This window comes from Tubulanus polymorphus, chromosome 7 (assembly GCF_964204645.1).
Source record: "Tubulanus polymorphus chromosome 7, tnTubPoly1.2, whole genome shotgun sequence".
Classification (NCBI taxonomy): Eukaryota; Metazoa; Nemertea; class Palaeonemertea; order Tubulaniformes; family Tubulanidae; genus Tubulanus; species Tubulanus polymorphus.
This window is the reverse complement of record NC_134031.1, coordinates 18,253,273-18,276,954: the sequence shown is the minus strand read 5'-3', so window position 1 is coordinate 18,276,954 and position 23,682 is coordinate 18,253,273. Positions and strand designations below refer to the sequence as shown.

Genomic DNA, 23,682 nt, shown 5'->3' with positions numbered 1-23,682 from the left:
ACAGTTCAATTTTACGATTTTCAAACGGTTTTTGCGGCGGGTCGAACGTATGAAACAGACGAGTTTTCTCACCCTGAAAATAAGATGGATCATCAATAATTTCAGTCGGCCTCATCACTGCCAGTGATGTGACCCACTGTGACTGCCAGTAATGTGACTCTCTGTGACTGCCAGTAACGTGAGGGAACAATTTCACAAAAAGCTTTGACTATGAAATCGATTTAAGATTGACTGACTCGATGAAGAAATTAAATCGGTTTAAGAGTTACACCTTTTTCTGTACCCACTCAGGAGGAACGTATCGTATATGACCGAATGATAGGATGAACTTACGATCAATTCTACATCAACATCGACATATTCAAAACCACTAGTAACAGATACTATACTGTGTAATGTGAACCTCAGGTAACCGCCGTATGAAGTAATCTGAAACATCGACAGAATAATAACCATTTCAAGACCGAGGTTGAGTCCCACAAAGTCCACAGAATCAACATGAACTTGTCTGTGACTTGATGCTAAGCAGTAATTGTTAAGAGCTTACCTTGTTACCCTTAAACTGTCCAGGTAACGTCCAGAACAGACGCTTCCCTTCATTCTGACGATCGTTGAACTGCGAGAATGTGATCTCATTTCTCGGAACGCTGATTACAAATCCAACTGTGATCGGTCGGTCTAAATCGTTCCTTGTTACTAGACCGAAATCATGAGTTCCATCTCGCCTAAACGAAGGCCTCACCTGAAATAACATCAGCAGCGGCAATCAAGGCAATGTTCAACAGAAATCACTTAAAATCCGCACGTCAAAAAACAAGTTCAAAAACACTTTTATCAGAATCATGAGATGGATTTAAGGAACATCAGTAAGTTTTGACTCAAATGAAAAAGAATTAATTTTCTAATTCTATCATCTAATTTTCTAACTCGCCTCCTAAGTTAACTGAATTGAAAATTGTTCATGTTCTCATTTCAAATCTTACAGTTGGTTGATTAGTACTCATAACTGTGGAACCTGAGTTCAGAGTTAACTCTAACCCATAACTTTGGAACTTCATCCGGAGTTCAGAGTTAACTCTTACTCACAACTGTGGAACTGGATCCAGAGATGACGACGATAGTTAGAACTTACAGTTGTTCTGTTATAATTTGATTCTCGACAGACGGCCGATTCTCCCGAACAGTAACATTCCATACAACCAGACGGATCCTCTTTCCTCAGTGAGAAATAACCAGGTTTACATCGATCACACCTTCTTCCCATCACATTATCCTGAAAATAATCATACGTTTGAGACACATTAGACTCCTACGAAATCGCTTGCTTTCAAGTCAAATCATCATATAACTCGATTGCAAAATTCAGAAATTGCAGAAATTCTATCTCGACTTTAATCTAACTTGAATTCTCAACTAACTCAAAACAAAAATCACTGACGAATCAACTGTGTTTCAGATCTTATAGATATTCAATAACTGACTCACTTTACACGGACAAATTCCCGTCCTGGCATCGCACAGACGATCAGGTCGCGTTCCTCGCGGGTCGCAGTCACATGAACCCTCACTTTCACGAATCGTACAAGATTGACCGGGAATTTCGGGGTTGCCTTCGAAACCAGGGGCGCATCTAGAATCCACAACGAGATAAACAACAACGGATAAGACACGAATCAAACAAGATTAAATCATTCCATCAAAAACCAAGTTACAGATAAAGATTCATCAGTTTTCCATGAGATGAAAGTAGAACTGGATAATCCTACAAACGGAGACTGAAAATTAAAGAGTTCTTTGAGACCACGATGCTACCAGTCGCTTTTGGAGACAACCGAAACATTGTGATCTCAATACAACTCTTACGATATATTCCATGTGTTATAGTGCATTTCAGCGACTCGTTTTACCTTTGACATCTGCGTCCTTCATATCCAGGAGGACAGTTACACGTGACGTCTCCGTCTGCTGCCAGTTGACACGTTTTTCCGAACCTTCAATTTTCAAAAATTCAAAAAATTGCGAATCCAGGAAAAAATTTTGGCTCGAAAAGCACAAGAAAATGAACGTATATCTTACTGGTTTGAGGTGAAGGTCAGCGGGCACGGACACTTCAAACAATCGGACGATGATCCTCGCGTAGCGTCGCCGTAGTAACCATCTCGACACCGATCACATTTCGGTCCCTCGGTGTTGTGAGAACAATGACGACAGACTCCGGTGTCAGGGTCACATTCGCTCGAATGACCGTGACAATTACACGGCGCGCACTCACCGAGCTTAATACGGGTCGCAACGCGATAGTAACCAATCTCACACGTCTGAAATAATGAAAAATATATTCATGGTGGCCACTTTTATTTGACTCACTTTTCCCCCGACTATTCCCTGACATGCATGTCGTTTTCCCTGACTTGATCTGCTAAGAATCCAATCAATTCAACACAGTCAAATACATAAGACATTGATGGAAACTTTGATTTTACGTGCGATGTAGCAATCTCAACAAATTTCCAATTTGCCCTGATTTCTAGCTTTTTCACAAAATTCCCCAATTTTTCATTCATTTCCAGGTGTATGGCCACCTTGAAAAACCCCAGTGATGCATCCAGAAAATATTATGACGGGAGTTCAACTAAAAAGGAGCCAAGAATTAAAGATGAAGTCTTGCCCTAGGAAAGTAAATAGCCTCTACGCTTAATTCAGGAGGTAAATCACCTCCATGGGTTTAAATCTTCAGGAGGTAATTCACCGGTGAGGTTCTTTATTTTTACCTGACAGGATAATCCGGTATAACCTTTAGGACACTGACACTGTTCAACGCTGTAGGCTCTATCCCCACCTGTATTCCTCTCTCTAGCTATACTCATTGATACATTCGACAAACTGGAAACACAAAACTTATTTCGGTTAAACTACAACGAAAAAAATATATATCTAGTCACGTAGTCAAAATCACATAGGTAAGTTGTCATTAGGATATGTCATCACATTATTGAAGTCGCCTCAATTTGTATTTCCAATTCAATTTGTAAGTCGTCATCTGGATAAGTCGTCAATAAAATGATCGTCATAAATATGACAACTTAAGCAGCCAGTTTGTCTGTTAGAGCGATATTAGTGATCTAATCAAACCTGGATTCTCTGGTATCTCGTGTGTAAGACGCCTTTATATGAACAGCTTTCAATTTCATCAGAACCGTCAGCAAATCGTTTCTGCTGATACTCGAACCATCTTCATTCTTCCATTCATCCTGAAATGTATTACATTCAGTTTGTTCAATCAATTCTTGATTCAAAACATCAAACGCATACGTCTGAACTATAAATGATCCAGTTTCATATCAAATATGAACTTGATCCAGCTCAACACAAGATCTGACCCCGGAGACATGGTTTAAAGTCTATCAAAGATATTTTGGGTTGACCCATCGACCTAACCTTTCACTAAATCAGAATAATTTCATCATTTATCAGTAACATTTAAAGTCTCCTCAGTAACCTTCTCAGTAACAAGCATATGATCGTGGATTTAGACAAAATAGTATAACACGGTCATAATTTCCAAGCTTTAAGTACAGTAGAAACTTTTTTAAGTTTTTATACAACCTTGGAAATTCTGCATTTTTGTATTTCTATTGAAATCAATGAACTTACTTGAGTTAATTTCGCCTCAACGACTGAAGGTTCGTTACGTTTAGGGACGGTTTTAGTTCGATGTATGAGTTTTTTGCCGTTTTCTCCAATGAGGACGACATCGGGGTCTCGATTCTCCAGACGATCGGTTCCACTCGTGTAAAACACCGAATACTTCAGAGTTCCACCGAACGCTGTCAACTAAAACATCAACACAAAGTTACCACAGTCAACATAACGGTACCCAGGATATATACCGGTCCCTTAACATCTCGACATTCACACTTTAAAGTACACTGAACTTCTATCCCAGAGAACTCAAAGCGAAATATTGAGAAATAAGAATTCAAGCTTGAGGCCGATATTGGTCATTTGAAGGCATCATTGCACTTACCTTATCATTGAGATAAGTATCCGGTAGTTTCCAGTAATAGGTAACACGGTCGACCGGACGATAGCTCAACGCGCGTCGGGTCGGGTTTATATACAAACCACGCGATACTCTCAGATCGCCGTTATAGTTCGTGATTCCAAATCCTTTCAGTTCACGGTCTCCGAATTGAGTCGAGACTCGATCGCGAAACCATCCGGAACTACCGCATACGTCGCCGATATCGGCACAGAAACAATTCAAACAACCTTCAGCGTTCTCAGTCGATAAATAGAACGTTTTATGTGCGCATTGATCGCACTTCGTTCCACGCACGTTACGCTTAAAAAAGAAGAAACAATTTCAGATTTCTTTTAGCTTGACTGGAGACGCGATTAGCAGGTTCCCCTCAACTCATTGAACTGCACTCAGGGTATCATTAGGTTCCCCTCAACTCACTGAACTCCACTCAGGGTATCATTAGATTCCCCTCAACTCACTGAACTCCACTCAGGGTATCATTAGCGAGTTACCCCTCAATTCACTGAACTCCACTCAGGGTATCATTAGGTTCCCTCAACTCACTGAGCACCACCACTCATTAGGTTCCGCAACAAGTTTCACCCTCAAACTGCTGACGAAACTCAAGACTTAAAACTCCTACCTTACAGGGACACCAGCCGGTAGCGTCAGGAGTTTCACTGAGACTACCACGATGGTCGCAGAGCTGATCGCGTTTACACGTGTCGCCCGGAGTATTCGGGTCGCCGCGGTAACCCGGAGCGCATCGCTCGCACCGATCTCCGACGTAACCTTCCGGACAATTTCGACAAACCACCCGATCGTTCGGTCCTAAATAACAGTCCTTCGAAAACCTACAGAAAAATTTCACTTAATTATCATTCGAGTCAAACTTCACTTCGAAATGGATGAAGGATTTTTGTTGTGATACATACTGGTTTCTCGAGTCAGCGCTAGGGCATGTACACGCTAGACACGCGATTCCATTCGGTTCCTGTCTCGGGTAGAATCCAACTTCACACAATTCACAATTAACACCCCGTGTATTATGAAGACAGCCCTAGAAATACATTTTTTTCAAACTAGATATACTAATGAAATTAGATTAACGATATATCTAAGGAAACTGATGGAAAAACTGATGTATTCTCTTAGCACAGAAGATGAATGACAACCCCACAACGGATGATACTATAAGTTTGTTTATATGACCATATCCAGATTGTCTAATCTTGAAATAAACTTCCAATATCGTCAATTGTTGGGCAACTGATTAATAAGCAAGACTTACAATACAGACTCCTGTTTCTGGATGGCATTCGTTTGAATGTTGGTTGCATTCGCACGGCTGACAGGTTCCTAGATAAGGACCTGTTTTTACTCGGTAATATCCACTCGAACATATCTATATACCATAATTAAAATACTTATATTACGCTTAGTGATGACCTAATTAAAATTTAAATTCGTACAGAGTGGTCTCTTTCCGCCGATTTACAAATTCCCTCAGTGAATCAGAGGAATTTCTGGGTTTAAAATGTTATATTCATTAATTTTTCATTGAATCACGTATTGATAAATAAACACGCCATCAATAACATTATCCGAATTTTTTTGTTGTTGTCAAATTTGTCAAATTCCCTGAGTTTTTCCCTATTTCTAGAATTTTCTGATTCTCTTCAGTTTTTCAGGTAAGCGGTGCCACCCTGTAAGAACTTCAGATGGGTGGAAATAAGTGATTACCTCACACGATCGGCCAGTATAACCGATAGGACAGGAACAATCTTCAACGAGATGAGCAGTTCCTCTTCCCTGATCCTCCTCAACAGTTATATCCATCAATATATTACTGATTCTAATTACAAAACAAAGCATTCTGCCTTAGATATTTTTACAAACTCATATTCTCAATGACTACAACCATTTCTACATATTTAATCATAATATTCATTGCAAATTGGGAGGTTCATTCCCAATAACTGAATAGAGCACGATACCTGACTTCCGATTGGAAATCGTCGTATTGAGATTTTACTAAAATGTAAGTGAGATTCTGTAAAACCATCATCAAATCATTCCTGGTCGTCGGTGCAGTTCTTCTCGGTGGGTCGAACGGAGACCACGCATCCTGTTTCAAACAACAATCATTCATCATTCATCATGCACATTCCGCGCAAGAATATTCAACGAATTTGTTGCTTACTTCTGTGAGAGGAACCATAATAGATTCCGTAGAATTCTTCTGTGGTTGTTTTTCTAGACTGTAATAAAGCGTTTTACCATTACCCTGAAAACAACATCAGAAATTAAAGCCTTTTTAATCTTCCTCTCGCTGAAAAATTAAAAATGATGTCGCCACCGATACATACACTGATAATGACGTCTGCTTCATTCGTAGGTCGTCCGTTGTCATTGTTCGCGTTGTAGTAGATTCTGAAGTAGAGTTTTCCGCCGTAGCTGCCCAACTATAACATATTACAAAATCACAATGGGTTAGAAGTATTACCCAACCCCTAATGTTGAAATGTACTGTCTTACCCAACCCCTAAGAATAATTTCTACTGTACCAATATATAATAAGACAATGCAGTAAAGCACGGTAAGGTCAGGACCTATATGAATCTGTTGGAATGAACTGTCTAATGTATCTTGTTAATCAAATTCTTGGTTCTTAAAACATATGTACATGTAGGGCATATTATTTAGAAACAGAGGGCATCGTTCCAGTTGTGTAATGTTTTTGATCAGAAAAGTACTGCTTTCTAGATTATTTGACGAAACTCTAACTTTGAAGGAAAATAGACTTCTTAAAATTGTTTCACTAAAATGCCCTTTTTTTTTAGAGTAAGTGCCTTCGAGTAAAAAGGACACCTTGAGGCTCTCACGGAAATCTGATAAAAACCTCCCCTGGATCGACTCCTGCGTATTGAGTTGAATATTCACCTTGTTGCCGAGGAAGTGTTTAGGTAAACTCCAGTAGTAGTTACCGCGGGGAATCTTACGATCGTAATCGCGGATAGTGAATGCTCGAGTAGAGGGAGAATAATCTACGACCGGTCGTCCTGTAAACAGATCACTCTGGTCGGATTTACTAACAACGGCTAACGTACTTCCAACTACCAACTGTAATTAAACGATCTAAACTGTTTATTTGAAATTCAAAATTTAAATATAAAAGGTTTATCAATAACACACAATATTCATAATACACATTCATATGAGGTTCAGATTTTATTGTTAGGTTTAAAGAAATCCTTATTTTCTATCATTCGAAACCTATGTTCCACAGTTCCAGGGTTAAATTTCAAAAGTCCTTCAATGATAATACCCCAAAACCTGGTTCCACAGTTCTGATAAGAGAACATTGCTGAATGCAGTTTAGATTGAAATCTCCTCAAGTTCATTTCCGATGATTTAACTGAAGAATCAAATACTAACTGGATCCAAATCAACTTAAGGTCTGGGTTATTTTTACCTGTGATCTAAACAATTTGCTACTGAAACAGTTCGTCGTGTGCCCGAAACAGAAACATCTCAAACAATCTCGCGCTGATTTCGCTTTTGAATTGTAGTTCGGAGGAACGCAAACACCAGTAGGAGCTTCGAATAAAAAACAATGGAACCATCAATCTCAAATTAAATCTCATAATGAACTGAATTCATTTATACACTGCAGTGAAATAGTAGTAACTAACGATACACCGCATCGCAGTGTAGATGCACTAAAGCGGTATGCCCATTATTCAACACCCTGGGGTGGAATTTTTTTTTATTTTCAAACTATCTCGAGCACTCTCAGGAATTGGTTAGTCAGCACTGAAGGGGTTAAGACCCACTTAAGATCAAGTTCCCAAATAAGAATAGCCATAATTATTTGTTTTAACTTACGATTTACAGTGACGATCGCATCAGGTGTGGCAAATATTAACCCTTTACTGTTCATAGCCTCACATGTGTACGCGCCCTGATCATTCTCCATAGCGTTAGTGATAGTGAGCACTCCTCGTCCTCCCTCGCTAGTCTGAGTCACCCGCGGTGGATCCGGTATGTGACCCCAGTTTAGACGCCAGATTATCAGCGGAGTAGGAACTCCGGTTGCCTCGCAGTATATCGTAACGGTGTCGCCGAGGGTTACCTCAATAGTAGGCACTGGTGGAACAGTCACGATCGGAGGGGCTGCAATAAAAAACATTTCATACACACAGTGCAGGATCAAGACTCTAATCCTGAATACCGCTTAAGATATTATGGGGATGACAGGACTGTAAGGGGTGTGGGGGGTTTATCTCCAATGCATTCCGAGTTTGTGTAAACACTGAATGTAATTTTTCACTCATCCAACAAAAATACGTTGTTCATTCAAGTTACATGCATTTTGAAAATAAGATCGGCTCTGGCGTTTGATGTCTCGAAAAAAGAATTGTTCTTGAAAAACAGACGAGTATCACAATGAGCGGTAACAGCGGTTATCTGGATCCATGCCTGACACAATTCTATTACCTACGTTGGATAGTTTATAATTCATAGTGTCATAAAAATATCTCTACAAACGAGTTGATCGGATCTGACTGGAGCAAAACCCGCTGTACATATATCAACTACGTCAGTAACATACCGCATCCTATTTCATCAGATCTATCCTGACAGTCAATTTCTCCGTCACACTGATAACTGGAAGGTATACACTGTAATGGACCAGATACGCACTGGTACTCGTCGTAACGGCACGGTCGGTCCGGACTAACGGTAGCTACAACAAAAAATAATCACATCAACCATCAAATCTTTACATTAGATTCCCAGGTTTTTTAAGCATATACAATCTTGAATATGGAGTCTCGAGAAGTTGTGCCACCTCAATTATTTCAGAGCTTAACTAAAAATAAGTAACCTTTTAAGTTTATCTATTAACTTGCAGATGTGATGATTATTTCAGATTCCATCATAATTCAAATTCTACGGCTGTTACTGGTAATCAATTCAACGATACTTACGACAACTTTTCTCATCAGATTTATCGCCGCAGTCATCATCGCCGTCGCACCACCAAATCTTCTGCACACATTTACCGTTCGTGCACATGAATTCATTCGGGTAGCAGACTTTATTTCTCACTGAAGAAAATTTTCATAAATTACAAGTTGAGACCCGCTATGGTATCCTACCAGAATAGATAGCATGCCATACGTAACATAGCGAAATAGATCTATATCTATAGGTTGAGATGCTCACTTACCGCAGTTAGCTTCGTCGGATCTATCGGCGCAGTCATAATCTCCATCGCAAACATAATCTTTAGCGATACATTGACGGTTGGTACATCGAGCTTCGTGGGCCGGGTCACAATCACCGGGTTCAGGTGGTTTCTGTGTCGGCCCGACTACAAAATTGAAAATTCGTATCATAAAATCATTCCTTATATTCTATAAAGACGATATGACAAGTATTATTTCTGATCTCATGTTCCAAAGAGTAAAAATAAAGAACAAGAGATGAAATAATTCTTGTAAAATGAGTTGAATAATTACCTGGATCAACAACAAGTCTGGCGGTTAACTGATAATTTCCCGGTACACCAATTGCGGTACACGTGTACTCGCCCGCGTCTGCTGATGTCGGATTCGATATTCTCAATCGACCTCGCACTTCCGACGCGCTGCTCGGCAACCCGATATTCCCGCGACTCCAGCGAACAATCGGAGGTGGGTTACCGGTCGCCGTGCATTCAAATATTGCCTCGTTTCCGGCGCGCACTCGCTGAGCCTCCGGGTTAATTCTCAACGTGATGGCAGACGCTAAAACACAAACATATCACATGAAAAAATGCAAAATTGTATCAACACCTCGATGATGGTCCCTAGTTTGAAATGTTGTGTCTTAAACTTCTGATTCTAATTCTTGATAAATAAAACTTTGTTATCCATCTTTTAAATTTGTATATAATATATCATATTATCTATTCTCCACATCAGAGTGTCTGTGGGCTATTCTATTAGAAGCAGAATGCTGGCACACTCTCAGGGACCAGTTGCTCAAATTCTGGTTTGTTTAAGATAACCAGTGGATAGTTGATAAAAAGTTATTATGGTATTTATCTGCCCGTTTTATCTAACCATATTTTGACCGACTGGCCCCCGGACTATCGGAATCAGTGACTATGATTTCATACTTACAGCAGTTTCTTTCGTCAGATGCGTCTGTGCAATCGTATCTTTGGTCACATCTCCGTCTGTCATCGATACAAATACCGTTCGAACATCTGAATTCACGCGGGGAGCATGTCGGAATCGCTACAGAGAGAACACACAAATATAGATCATTCTTATTCATTCTGGTTCTATCTTGAGGCTCTATCCATTTTTGTAAGGTTTTTCGCACGTATCAAAATCTTTTAATTTCAAGATTTCATTATCTGAAAACATGAAAATCATCAACAAGGAAGCAAGCTACAAAGTAAGGCAAGCTTATATACGCGAGAACTGAACATCCTACAAAATAGAGGCAAGCTTATATACGTGAGAACTGAACATTCCATCAGGAGAGGTCAGCTACAAAAGAGAGGCAAGCTTAGAACACTTAAAACTGAAAAGCTACATCCAGGTTATTCTTACAATCAAGAGTCAGGTAAAAGTTAGAATAAGAAGAACACAGTTCTTTAAATCTGTATGTATTCTGTATGGTTAATTATATGAAAAACACACATAGGAAGAATGTACATCGATTAATACAAGGTTCTATGTACTGTTAAATGTATGAAACACAGACAAAAATTGTACATAAAGGTATGCGGTATTCTAGATATAGTTAACCGTATGAAATACACACACAAGATGTACATCAATTAATACAGGTTTCTACGTACAGTTAACTCAAAGAAATACAGACACAAAATGTACATAAAGGCATGAAGTAATTTAGATGTACATTTTACAATATGCAATACACATACAAGGTGTACATATATGTTTATAGTTTTTGTACATACGACAGTTCAATTCATCGCTACGATCAGGGCAGTCGTATCTACGGTTACATCTCTCTCTGTAATCGATACATTGTCCGCTACGACATCGAAACTCATTTACAAAACATCGCGAAAATGCTAGAGCATGAAAATAAAAACGCTACAGCCTGTCACCTATAACCTGCATAGATCATTCTTAATTTCTCCATAGAATTTACTGTTCTTTGGATGCCTTAGAACTTCGAACTAGTGACGTAGTTTAAATGTAACAGAGAAAAGAACCTTAATATTGCTTGATGCCTATTAACTGAATATTGAAATATGTAGAGTTTGATTTGAAAAAGAATTCTTTTAATGAAAATGATATATATATATATATGATAAAACATAAACAAATCATGGTTATAATTAGCTTGCGCTTGAGCATAGAAGAGTATCAATCAAAAACTGCACTTAAGTGGCTCTGCTTCTTTAAGATAGGCTCATATAAGCTTGGAAATGTTCCCAGTTGTACAGTTATGGGTTTAGAACTCTATAAACTGGAAAGCAGTTCATTTACAAATATCTAGCTGTTTGAATTGTATAATATTTCACTGTAGAACTGGGTCTTAAGAGCACAGTGAAAGCAGTAGCGTGTGGGCATTATACACTTACGACAATCCAGTTCATCAGACGTATCATGAGGACAATCGATTCTACCATTACATCTAGACCGTTTATTTATACAGGGTCCGTTCTCACAACGCCATTCATCATCTCGACACGGGTCGGAAACTGTGCACGTTTCAAAACAAATTGGTCACTGTTAGTATTGTGTTGTGTCAAACATGCTTAATTCTTAATTCTCATCTGAATTTTGCAGAGAAATTTAAGTTTGAATATTTGAATCCCATTGAAAACATGATATTAACAAATAGCAATTAGATTGGTTTCTCCTCATTGTGGCCAGCTCCATGCAAGCTTCAACCAGTTCTTGTCCAGTTCAAGTCTGATCTATGTAAATTTTCGAAACTTAATTCATGCCTATGTTCTACTTATACTCCAGAATCAAGCCTTACAGAGAACTATGGAACTGGGCCTTGCTTGTTTAACCAGACAAATGAACTTTGCATCTCTTCACTGTTTGATTAATTGATTCATGAAACTTGGAATTCAAGCATGTTTGACAATTTGTTAAATGGAAGGGAAACTTCAAAATCAACAGTGCATTAGGGATCTAAGCTAAAATGGGTTACAATTCATACGCTGCAGGAAAAACTTTCAGTCGTATATTTCTTGAAAGGGAGGTGTGTAAGGACCAGGGAGCAAACAATTCAGTGATGTCTATGATGCGAGTGTGGTAGTTTAAGGGGTAGAGATACATACCGCAGTTTGCTTCATCTGAACGATCAGCGCAATCATAACGATTATTACATCTCTTGCTACTGTCTAAACACGTCCCATCTCCGCACATGTGTTGACCAATGTCAGTTCGACATTTATTAGCTGAAATATACAACCAAAATATACATTCAGTTCACTCACAAACTCATTCAGCTTTAATTCATTAACGTTCCTGTTGCATTCAAATGTTTCATCTTAATTTCTGCACAACAACTAAACTTTCCAGAAAAGTTTCATTAATTTCAATTTCGCAGAAAGGTTTAACCATTAAATCAATTTTAAATTTCTTAATTCAATGAAACTTATATCGCTGTTTGTAAAACTGGGCCATGAATTAATGTAGAAATGTAATCAATTTAAGAGTTTAATTTCAGAATGAGCACTTACGACAGCCAGTTTCATCTGATCTATCAATGCAATGAAAATAGTTATCACACCTCAAACTCTTATCAATACATGTTCCATCACCGCAAGTATGTTCGTTATCACGGCATCCACGAGCTGGAAATTTAGAATATCATGAATCCGGGATCAGTTCCACAGTTTGCAGGGGCTGACTTTGACAGGAGCAGTAAGACATGAAAAGGGCATATATACTGAAGTCAAGTATCCACGCAGCCAAAGGAGTGAGGTAAAATTTTGAAATTTCAACGCATTTTCATGCTCTTACGGATATATTTCCGCTTACAGCTCCTCGATTTCTATAGATTCAAACTTACGACATCCACTTTCATCAGATCCATCGGCGCAATCCGCTCTCCCGTCACATTTATACTGAGCCTCTAAACACGCCCCATCACCGCATGTGTGCTGACCGGAAAGACAAGTCGCTGGTTCCGTTGCTACAAATACAACAATCACATCCGGTATATTTACTGGTTTTCAAATGAAAAATCAACAAAACTTGGAAACTTCAAAATCAATGCAATATTCAACTTTTAACACACCAGAAAAGGGTTTGAACAATACGATTGCATGATACTCAAATTCAAACACTTACGGCAGTTATTTTCATCAGATCCGTCCGCACAGTCTCCACGTCCGTCACATTTGTACTGACTATCGAGACACGCTCCGTCACCGCACACAAACTGATCTGATCGACATCTGCTACCTGTTGATAATATCAATACACAACTGTGACCTTGGTCAAATCTTCTAGAGCCAGTTTAACAGTGACTTGAAGGGTGGTCACTGTCTGCCCATTTACTCCATTTACAAATCTCCTGATTATTCCATGTGATTATACAAAATTTAACTGAGTAAATCTGCGAAATTTCTTGGTTTAAATATGTTACAATTCATAAATGTTTTCATTGAATCACGTGGTCAATAGTATCATCCGAATTCCTGGAGTTTTCCAGCTTTTGATAAAATATGTCAAATTCCAAGAGCTTTTCCTGATTTTTTTCTAGATTTTTCTTATACATCGAATTTCCAGATATCCCGACTCAGTGGCCACCCTATTTATGAAAGAATCAAGGAGTTGTAGGGACGCTGTTGATTGTGATTAACTCACCACATCCAGTTTCATCCGACCCGTCTGTACAGTCGTATTTACTATCACACCTTAAACTCGCGTCTAAACAAGCACCGTTCCTGCAAACAAACTGTCCAGGTCTACAACCTTCCGTCGCTGAAAATATTCATCACAAATTACTATAGATGACAAATTGGGCAAAGCATGGGTGAAACAATCGTTTTGATTTGAATACCAGGATCGAGTCCAGCTCCACAGCTTAACTGAATACCAGGATCGGATCCAGTTCGACAGTTTAACTGAATACCAGGATCAGATCCAGCTCCACAGTTAACCTGAATACCAGGATCGGACTCAAGAAAGTTTCAATCGCATTTCAAAGGTAAGGATTTTAATTCTGAACAGTATTTTTACCCATCATCACTTACGACATCCAATTTCATCGGAATTGTCTAAACAATCTTGTCTACCATTACAGAGAGTTGTTATAGGAACACAGCGACCGTCACCACATCGGAACTGATTCTCATTACATGCTATATTCCCATCCGCTAGTTTAAGAAAGCATTGCAACAATCATGTGTTATATAGGCCAGCGAAGCAAATTGTTATTTATTTCAGAAACTCAATGTCTTCAAGATCTATACAAGGGCTGCCAACCTCTGAAAAGTGCTATCAGTAACAAATTGAATTCTTTTTCAGTAATATTTCATTGAAATATGAAAGCAAATGTTCAAATTAATCAGTTTTCAACGATAAGACCCTCAGTTATAACATCTTTCATATTTCTGTACACATCAAGGAAAATGTCTAAAATGTTAACTTGTCTAAAGATTTGTTAGAAATTATTCCCTTCTATGTTTTTCATTTTTCTCAGACATTGAGATTCAGCGATCAGTGATTTGTTAGTTAATACTGTTTTTAAGCAATACGGCAAATTAATTGAAGCCAAACTTTTAACTTTATTTTACACAGTGTTAGCTGAAAAATGCACTGATTTCAGAGAAAATACGCTGAATTTCGGTCATTTTTAGATTTCATCTGAATACAGTACATCGCTACGCACAGAGTCAACATTGTCATAGTTATCATAGATTCATTAAGGATTATTAGCATTGTCTAATCTACAGAGCTAAGCGTGAAGCCGAGAGACGAGGAATCGGGTTGTGGTGTGTTAGAATTTATATTTACAGAATCTAAAAGCAAATGTACGCGAGATGCAGCTTTGATGTTTTATACAAACTGCTAACAAAACTAAATATAACAAACTGAAACTCTCATTCTCGCTGTCTCATTCATTCTATAATCTCTCCCACTAATCTCTACCCAACTCTTCCTATCCACTCATTCAACCTTCTAACTCCCTTGCCATGCTTTCCCTTTTACCCTCTCTCATATGTCCCACTGATTTCTCATTCCTTATCCATTCTTTCATTCTCTCTCCTGTCCACCATTTCCCACTTCTCTCTCTCTCTCCCTCTCCACCCTTCCCCTCTCCTCTTTTCCCCTCTCTCTCAATCCACTCACTAACTCATTCGCACTTAATCACCAATAATTAAGTGTTAATCACATAAAAATAGCTCTTGTATAGAGATTTAATTATTCCACTAACAACAGCGCTAATATCATTATACAGTAATTGAGGTTAGAGTCTGCATGCAGTCTGTAGTAATCATCACTGACTCTATTGACCTGCTGATCTGCTGTACCTGTATCTAGTTCCATAGTTCATACAACTCCTTTACCTCGGAGTCAAATTAGACCCACACAACTGGAATCAGTTCCATAGATAGTGGGTTTTTAATTTGATTCGGACATTAAGATATTTGAATTCAAGGCCAAAAAATTGATTCTCATTGTATCTCATTCCTGCCAAACTTACAAGCTGAACCAGCCAGTCGCCTACACTGTACATAAAATTTTTCAAAATCATGATCAAGCCAAGAATAACAGACCCTGCAGTTATCGAAATGAACTGATCACAGATTTTATCGCAGTTAACAAAATGACCCGGCTGATTATGAGAAACAATATATCATTCTTTTTAGCCTAAGTAATTTTCCTTTTTTTGGTTGAGTTCAGAACTGACCTAAATACAGACAAGAATCTGATCTTTAAGCTTTCAAAGCCGGTATTAGGCTAGAGGAGGAAGGTAGGGGGAGGGAGGGTTTGTGAGGCAGTTGTTGTCAACTTACGGCAGTTCAATTCATCAGAACCGTCGAGACAGTCGTATCTACCGTTACACTTCCTCGATTCATCGACACATTGACCGTTAGAACAACGGAATTGTAAATCAGATCGACATCCGATAGCTGGAAATAGATAAATACATAGCTGTACACTCTGACATGGGGAATATAGATAATCAGTTTTACAACTAGATACAAAATTTATGTTTGATAAATAAAATTTGCTTTAAATCTTTTAAATTTTGTATATAGTGGGTTTTTAACGTATTAGGTAAACACTATAAAAGGTTAGGAATTCACAGCAATGTGCCGTGAAAACTCCAATACTACAGCAGTGATAATGAAGTTGAAAACTGAAAATCCAGTTTTTGATAAATGTAGGAAAAAGGTTTACAAGATAAGAATATTGAACTATTTTCGTTGAATTCTGTTGTGAAATCAAATTTGGGGGTATTTTTACCTGGGAGGGATAGTTACTGTTGCCTCAACGGACAAGACATTGATTGGTCTCAACCGTGGCTAACAATCAAAAGTTGATTTTTTGCTTTACATTGTTTTGAAGACGTTGTCGTCATTGCACACACAGCACACAGCAGACACCAGTACAACGAACTATTATATTATTGTGTATATAAGGAAATATGGGGCAATAAAAATAGATATGAAGGAAACCGTAGCCCAAATACTTCTGACTGTGAGAAGATAAACTTCGATCGAAGCCATAAATAAACAATTAACAAGCGATTAGAACTATATATGAAACATTTTCTACTTCTTATCAAAAACAATGCGCTAATTATTGTATTATCAATGAGAACAAACAACAACTTTGTGGTGAACACTTATTACGTGTAGTGTTCAAGAGACAATTGTGAAAATCTTCAGACATTGATCGACGCAAATCGTAAAACTTTTATTATAACCTCCAATTAAGTAGATTTCTAGTCTAGCGGCAAATATCTATAACTGTAGACCAAATTTTTGAGGGTAATTGAAGATAGGTTTAATGTGTAAAGTATTATTGGTGAGGAGGGCGGGCAGGCGGCAATAGAGAGATCAGGATGGTGGGCGGCAATAGAGAGATCAGGATAGATTTTCATCGCATTTATGTTTAACATTCAGAGAACTTAATCACAATTACAGCAGAGAATACAAAGAGATATGGTACACGGAGAGGAAAGAGGGCTCAATATAGGGGATGCGTGAGGGACGTAACACACTGGAAGAGAGGGAGGAATTTGGGCAGGGGTTTCATTGCTGGATAGGGGAGTGGTATAGGGTCCGGGGGTCCAGGAAAGGAGTTGGTGTAGTACAGGGGTGTAGGAAGGTGTGCTGAACGGTCGACGTGGTTCAGGAGAGGTGGGGCAGTCAATACTTACGACAGTTTTGTTCATCAGATTGATCGGGACAGTCGTACCTACGATCGCACTTCCTCCTCCTATCGATACACGTACCGTCAGCGCAGCGGAACTGAGCAGACGTGCAGGTGACAATCTCCGGGGCGTCGGTTACAGACGGCGGAACTAGTAAATAAAATATCAAAACAGTCAATAAACTACCACTAGTACAACCCGTTAATAATTCCATAATTCCATGAACTCCACGAACGAGGAGCAGATTTTTTTTATCCGTGCATTAAAAAACAACTCCTCCAGTTCACTCTTCTTGCAAGAATTCGTGATGTTTCCCGGTTTTTGGGTTAAGAAGTCTCAGATGACATAGTGACCTATTTGGCCTCCTCTGAAATACTGCAGTTCGTTCGTAGTGAGTTTTGACCTATTGAACGACGACATTTCTAACCATCTGGAACCTTTTTTCCAATACGCGAGAAAACACTGTAACTGCGCAAAGTATTTTTAAATTCGCTTTGAAAATTACGGTAAAATTTGACGACATGAAAATGAAAATAATATTTTCTTTTTCGATGAAATGAATATCCTTGACTGGGACCGGCGTCTCCGGCCGGACTTTCTCCTGAACACAGAAACACTAGATGTATTTCAGTTTACACGACACAAAAACTGAAAAGTTTACATAACGCGGAAAAAAGGACTTTCAAAGAGAGTTGTTAATCCAACAGGAATAAACCTCTTAAAGAACGTCCTAAACATTCAAAACAACTGACGATATATAACATTCCTGCTAACTGCATCAACTGATTCAGAATACACAGTATTTCATACTAGGAAATAGTTGTTTAATTTGGCTGATTACAACCTGTTAAGAATGAAGTCAATTTCTCGCCCCTCCCACTCTCTCGTTCTCTCTCCACTCTCTCATTGTACTGTGAATGGCTATTAGAACCACATGTGTCGGAAAAAATATCATTAACAAGAGCAATAATTAATTGTTAATTACGTAAAGAACTTTCAGGAAAAATTCGCCCGATAAAAATCGACAAGAAAATTGCTTTATTAGCTTCGAAATGATGACATCAATGAAGACATAAATTTATCAGAAAATTCAGCACAAAAAAGCAAATCATTTTATCGAGTAAAGGGTTCATTGATGCGTGATGTGCCACTATATATCACAGCTTAACTCAGCAATCTGTGTGAATTTGTAAAAATTCAGGACCCAGTTCCGCAGTTGTGAGTTAAGATTTGACTCGAGTTTGATTCCAGAATCGAAAATTAACTGATTTTTTTAAGTCTCAGAGTTGACCTTAAAACTGTGGGAGTGGATCCCAAGTTCAGAATTAACTCTAACTCACAACTGTGGAAGTGGATTCTGAGTTCACAGTTAACTCTAACTCACATCTGAGGAACTGGATCCTGGGGTTATTCAACGATAGTCAAATCACGGATCTCAACTTCAATGACTCTGGGGGAAAAGGAATGGTTTGCATCTGGAACTTCAGATTCTGAAGCCAGTGAAGACTGATTATAACAATCCTATGATGTTTTGGTTCACCTATCATAAATACTATTGCTTATTAAACAAACATGTACTGGGAATAAAGATGATACAATGACAGACAATACGTAGTGATACGATAACATTTATTGTACCAGGATGACTGGTAAATCTCTATACTGAGGGTTGTGGAGGGTAAGAACAATACGAGCCAGATTTAAAAACATCTCTTTTAACGAGACATTTAAAAACATTTCAGCTCCATAAAATCATTTTTTTTAAACTTTATCGTTCAAACAACTGACAGTGCGAGTGAGAGAGAGGGTGAGAGAAAGATTTAGGGGTAATATCCAAACTGAAAGGTCACTCGGTACAATGATTCAAGTATCAGCGTCCATCCATCCATACAGGATATACCATGCATTTAGTATTTATAAATTGTAAAACAAACATACTACAGCACTTCTTCGATCAGTACCAACAGCAGGTGGGATACATCTCAACTCATCAATACAAACTAATTAACTTATTCATCAGTGATTTCTCCACGAAGGTCAAGGCAATGCGAGCGAGCGTCTGGTTACATATTTGTGTATACGAACTGGAATGGTAATTAGCTGTTTTATCAGTTTATTCGATACACGACTGTGATACCCGTGTGATGTGACATCAGCCACTTTACCAAGAAAATACAGAAACCCAGAACGAACTTAACCCTTTCAAAGCTACAACCATCATACACCTCAAACGGTTTATCAGGATTTTGATTTTATCATTACCGGTATCTTCTACGTAGATTCTTTTTCTCATGTTTGCTCGGTACCGGTCGACCCAGTCAACCGCTCAAGTCGAAGAATTTTTCAAAAATCATTCGAGACTTTAAATTTCTCTTACTCAGTATCCACACAACTTCACAAGATATCTACAGCAGTCCCAACACCAACAAGTTCTCTGATTCTCAACTCGGTGAAATATTTCCGATTTCACGATCAAACCCCCTATTTCGCTCATGGCAGGTGTAAGGGATGACGCCAAATCAAAACAAATCAAACGAAATCTACCAATAAAAGGATCAATCCAATTTTTTAAGTTCATTGACAAATAAGTCAGAGTGGCAGTCGTTCTCTAAACTGGATTCATCTCATTATCATTCCCAACTTGGATCCATGAAAGATGATCCCAATCAGATGCAGATTAAGATAATAACAAGAGACACTCACCGTAGTTATAATCTACGATACTTTTCAACGCGAAAGTTTTCGTAATTTCGTTTCCTTTGAACAGACGGAAATCGATGGGAACGTCTTCGATGATCCGATCGTTGAACACCTCGGCCTGGTACGTCCGATACAGTTCGTTCGGCGACACTAATCCGTCCTCGGCCATCGTGTACGAGATAACGCCGGCGGGCGTGTCGCGGTCGTAATGCACGCCGATAAAATCACCCTTTTTCACCGGGATCGGTCGCGTTAGGTTGAGTCGATGCACGCCGACCGCTTGCTCCGGCACGAGAATCTTCTCGTGAAGTTTAAACGTCTGCGGACCCATACGCGACCAGATTCCGATAAAACACTTCCCGCGCGCCGTTCCGCGGTTATATTCGAACCCGGTGATGTATCCGTCGCACGGGAAAATATTGTTGACCATCAGATTCGCCCAGTTGTTGCCGACGTGAGGTAACGCGGACGGATTTCGACCAATCACAGTGGGGCACGTCGTACCGCCTGTAAATATGAAAATAATAGAAAGACCTGAACGAGTCATGTAGACCAGGACCGGATCATGTAGACCAGGACCGGGTCATGTAGACCAGGACTGAGTCGTGTAGACCAGGACCAGATCCTGTAGACCAGGACTGAGTCGTGTAGACCAGGACCGGATCATGTAGACCAGGACCGGGTCATGTAGACCACGACCGAGTCATATAGACCAGGATCGAGTCATGTAGACCAGGACCGAGTCATATAGATCGGGATCGAGTCATGTAGACCAGGACCGAGTCATGTAGACCAGGATCGAGTAATGTAGATCAGGACCAAGTTGAATTCCATTTTTGACTTCGAATTTTGTTAAATAAAAGCTGACCCTGCAGTGAAAATCATGAAGTTTTTGCTTTAGTTCAACAAATGAAATTTTTTTTCTCTTCAGTGAAACACGGCGGTCCTTCTGAGATCTGAATTATCTTTCATTACATTTTTTCATCGATATCTCAACATTTCATCGTCAACGACTTCAACTTTTCAACAACTGAAAAATGTTTGCCATAAACTAAACTTCTCACTTTTAATCTCTTCAAAGACTTCAACTTTTCAAGTTTGTCATTAGAATGTCTTAACTTTTCATTGCAAACATGTTTGTATTGTGTCTAGAATTTAATACCGACAACTTTTCATTAGGCAAATATTAAATTCGTACCGGAATGCAGTTCTATAACTTCTAGGAAAGAATTCAAAATCAAGGCCATCGATTATGAATCAAGTTGAATCAATCGTGCCAGGGACCGAGAAACTCTCGTAGACTACTGTAATACATACAGGTACCCGAGGTACCCGCTATCTTCTATTTAACTAGCATATTATTTGACTAATCGAAACGAGACAAGAATCTACTTAAGATAAAGAGATTGTTGACCTCTTGTAGAAATCATTAATTTTACCTCATAATATTTAAACAACTTGTGTCGGTGTAATTGAATATCTCGAACTACGGAGAGGAATGCACGGGCCATTTCAATCAAAGAAAGATTATCTTACAAGGCCCTCAAATGCCTGGGTGGGAAAGACAAAGTTGAAGATTTCTTTATTTCAAGATACTAAGGCCTAGTTGCACAGTTCTGGATCCAGTTCGTAAACCGCTGTGAATTCAGATTTAACTGAAGGGTTCGAATATTGGTAAAGAACTAATTGAAAGTAAATTGTAAGTGAAAAATTCAAACTGAACCAAGAACTATGTCTGGAACTGTGGGTATTTCAGCCTCTAATTTCATAGCGTGATCAACCCCTAGAAGAAAATCTCATGCTTGAATATTTCCCTTCAGTAAAAACCTACGACAAGTGTTAAATAATAGTAAAACGCAAAACAGATGTTAAAAAAGAAACGTGCCTTAAGTGGATTTTTATGTTCTCATTTAAAGCTGAAATTCATTAAGACTAAAAGTCCTTTTAAATATCAAGGAACGCTTTCCCTGCCCAACCATCAAACACTCCATGCCCCACCATCAAACACTCCCTGCCCCACCATCAAACACTGCCTGCCCCACCATCAAACAGTCCATGCCCGACCATCAAACACTCCCTGCCCGACCATCAAACACTCCCTGCCCCACCATCAAACACTCCCTGCCCCACCATCAAACACTGCCTGCCCCACCATCAAACACTCCATGCCCCACCATCAAACACTCCCTGCCCGACCATCAAACACTCCCTGCCCCACCATCAAACACTCCATGCCCGACCATCAAACACTCCCTGCCCGACCATCAAACACTCCCTGCCCCACCATCAAACACTCCCTGCCCCACCATCAAACACTGCCTGCCCCACCATCAAACACTCCATGCCCCACCATCAAACACTCCCTGCCCGACCATCAAACACTCCCTGCCCCACCATCAAACACTCTCTGCCCCACCCTCAAGCACTCCCTGCCCCACCCTGCCCCTCTGCACTTACCTCCGAGTGAACGGAATTCAAACCCATCAGGAAGAGTTTGATATGATCCTATTTTTCTCGACCTGACAGCGTCGCGTAGGACCTTCTCTAGAATCTCAGGATTATTGAAACCCGAAGTTCCGACATCGAGCGTCACTACGAGGGTATTACCAGTACCGGACCTGAGAATATCAATCCAGCAATCAATGATTCTATTCAGACTACAGTCAATGAATCACTCGTTTCATCCATCCATTGGATCAGTCTTCAAAGTAATGATTTCATTTCTATTTATGAGTCCATATTTGTAAGTTTAAGTCGCCATTGACAATAATCATCTTCTATGTGGGTTTGACTGTACATCAATTCCACAAGAGTAGGGACATTTTAAGCATTTTTCGACACGTTAAAATCATCACGACCAAAATATTCTTCTCGAGAGAATGAACATTTCTACTTTTCGTTTTAAACACATTTTCACGGGGATCCAGTTCATTTGCGATGTTATAATCGAGGAGCGACGGAACTGGTGTCTCTGATTTACGGATAAACAGTGAAATGTCAAACCGATATCAAGAATGCTGAAAGCTTTGATTAAAGATCTTTAATTTCAATTATCTGGTTTTCAGCTGAGAAAAAAAAACAATTCCTTAATCGCGACCGAAAGTTCAGTTTTTTTCTGGTTTTAACACTAGTAATTACAAGACACAGTGAATTTCTTCGATTGTACTTACTTAAACTGTAATACTGAAGCTACCTGTTGGCCCGGGGTACGGATATAAAGCCCTTGGACAGCGCTGGCGACTAACGACGCTAGAGTGTTAAACTGAATACTTGATCTATCTCCCAACGCGTCGGTATACGCCGGTGATAACAGTCTCAGCTGTACCCGATAAAACTCTGGAAAAAAAATTTAGATATTTATCAATTTGAAAAGATTTATTGTAGGCCTAAATGATAATTATTAGTGGACAAGGACCAGTTCTACGTTTGTTTAACCTCTTACAAGTCAAATGTAATTCAGGATCCAGTTACATAGTTTAACTCTATACTAGAGATCAGATCAGATTGAAACTGCGGAACTGGCTCCTGAACAATGGAACTGACCTCAGAATTGTGAAACTGGGCCTTGA

General features: G+C 39.2%; 1 protein-coding gene across 1 annotated transcript; it reads right to left on the bottom strand.

Moving 5' to 3' along the window:
• Positions 1-101: 101 nt before the first annotated feature.
• Positions 102-23,024, bottom strand: LOC141909244 (basement membrane-specific heparan sulfate proteoglycan core protein-like). Its single transcript, XM_074799634.1, has 34 exons — positions 22,999-23,024; positions 22,571-22,731; positions 20,117-20,620; positions 17,420-17,563; positions 16,047-16,163; positions 14,280-14,402; positions 13,891-14,007; positions 11,010-11,126; positions 10,198-10,314; positions 9,553-9,819; positions 9,261-9,404; positions 9,019-9,138; positions 8,640-8,774; positions 7,913-8,200; positions 7,500-7,624; positions 6,968-7,147; positions 6,394-6,489; positions 6,228-6,311; positions 6,022-6,152; positions 5,768-5,879; positions 5,316-5,429; positions 4,960-5,084; positions 4,668-4,878; positions 4,028-4,345; positions 3,655-3,834; positions 3,133-3,251; positions 2,772-2,883; positions 2,077-2,318; positions 1,908-1,991; positions 1,486-1,630; positions 1,133-1,273; positions 548-742; positions 334-429; positions 102-167 (listed from the first exon to the last, which is right to left on the bottom strand). Exons 1-34 carry the CDS (start codon positions 23,022-23,024, stop codon positions 102-104), a joined length of 5,256 nt encoding a protein of 1,751 aa, XP_074655735.1.
• Positions 23,025-23,682: the final 658 nt, after the last annotated feature.

Excerpts from the sequence above, each read along its gene's own strand:
- LOC141909244 (XM_074799634.1), bottom strand. The coding sequence starts at position 23,024 with ATGTGTTTAAAACGAAAAGTAGAAAT. Across the intron at positions 9,820-10,197 it reads ATCTGACGAAAGAAACTGCT|CGTCTGCCATCACGTTGAGA; the intron begins GTAAGTATGAAA and ends TTTGTGTTTTAG. Across the intron at positions 7,148-7,499 it reads GCAAATTGTTTAGATCACAG|TTGGTAGTTGGAAGTACGTT; the intron begins GTAAAAATAACC and ends GTTTAATTACAG.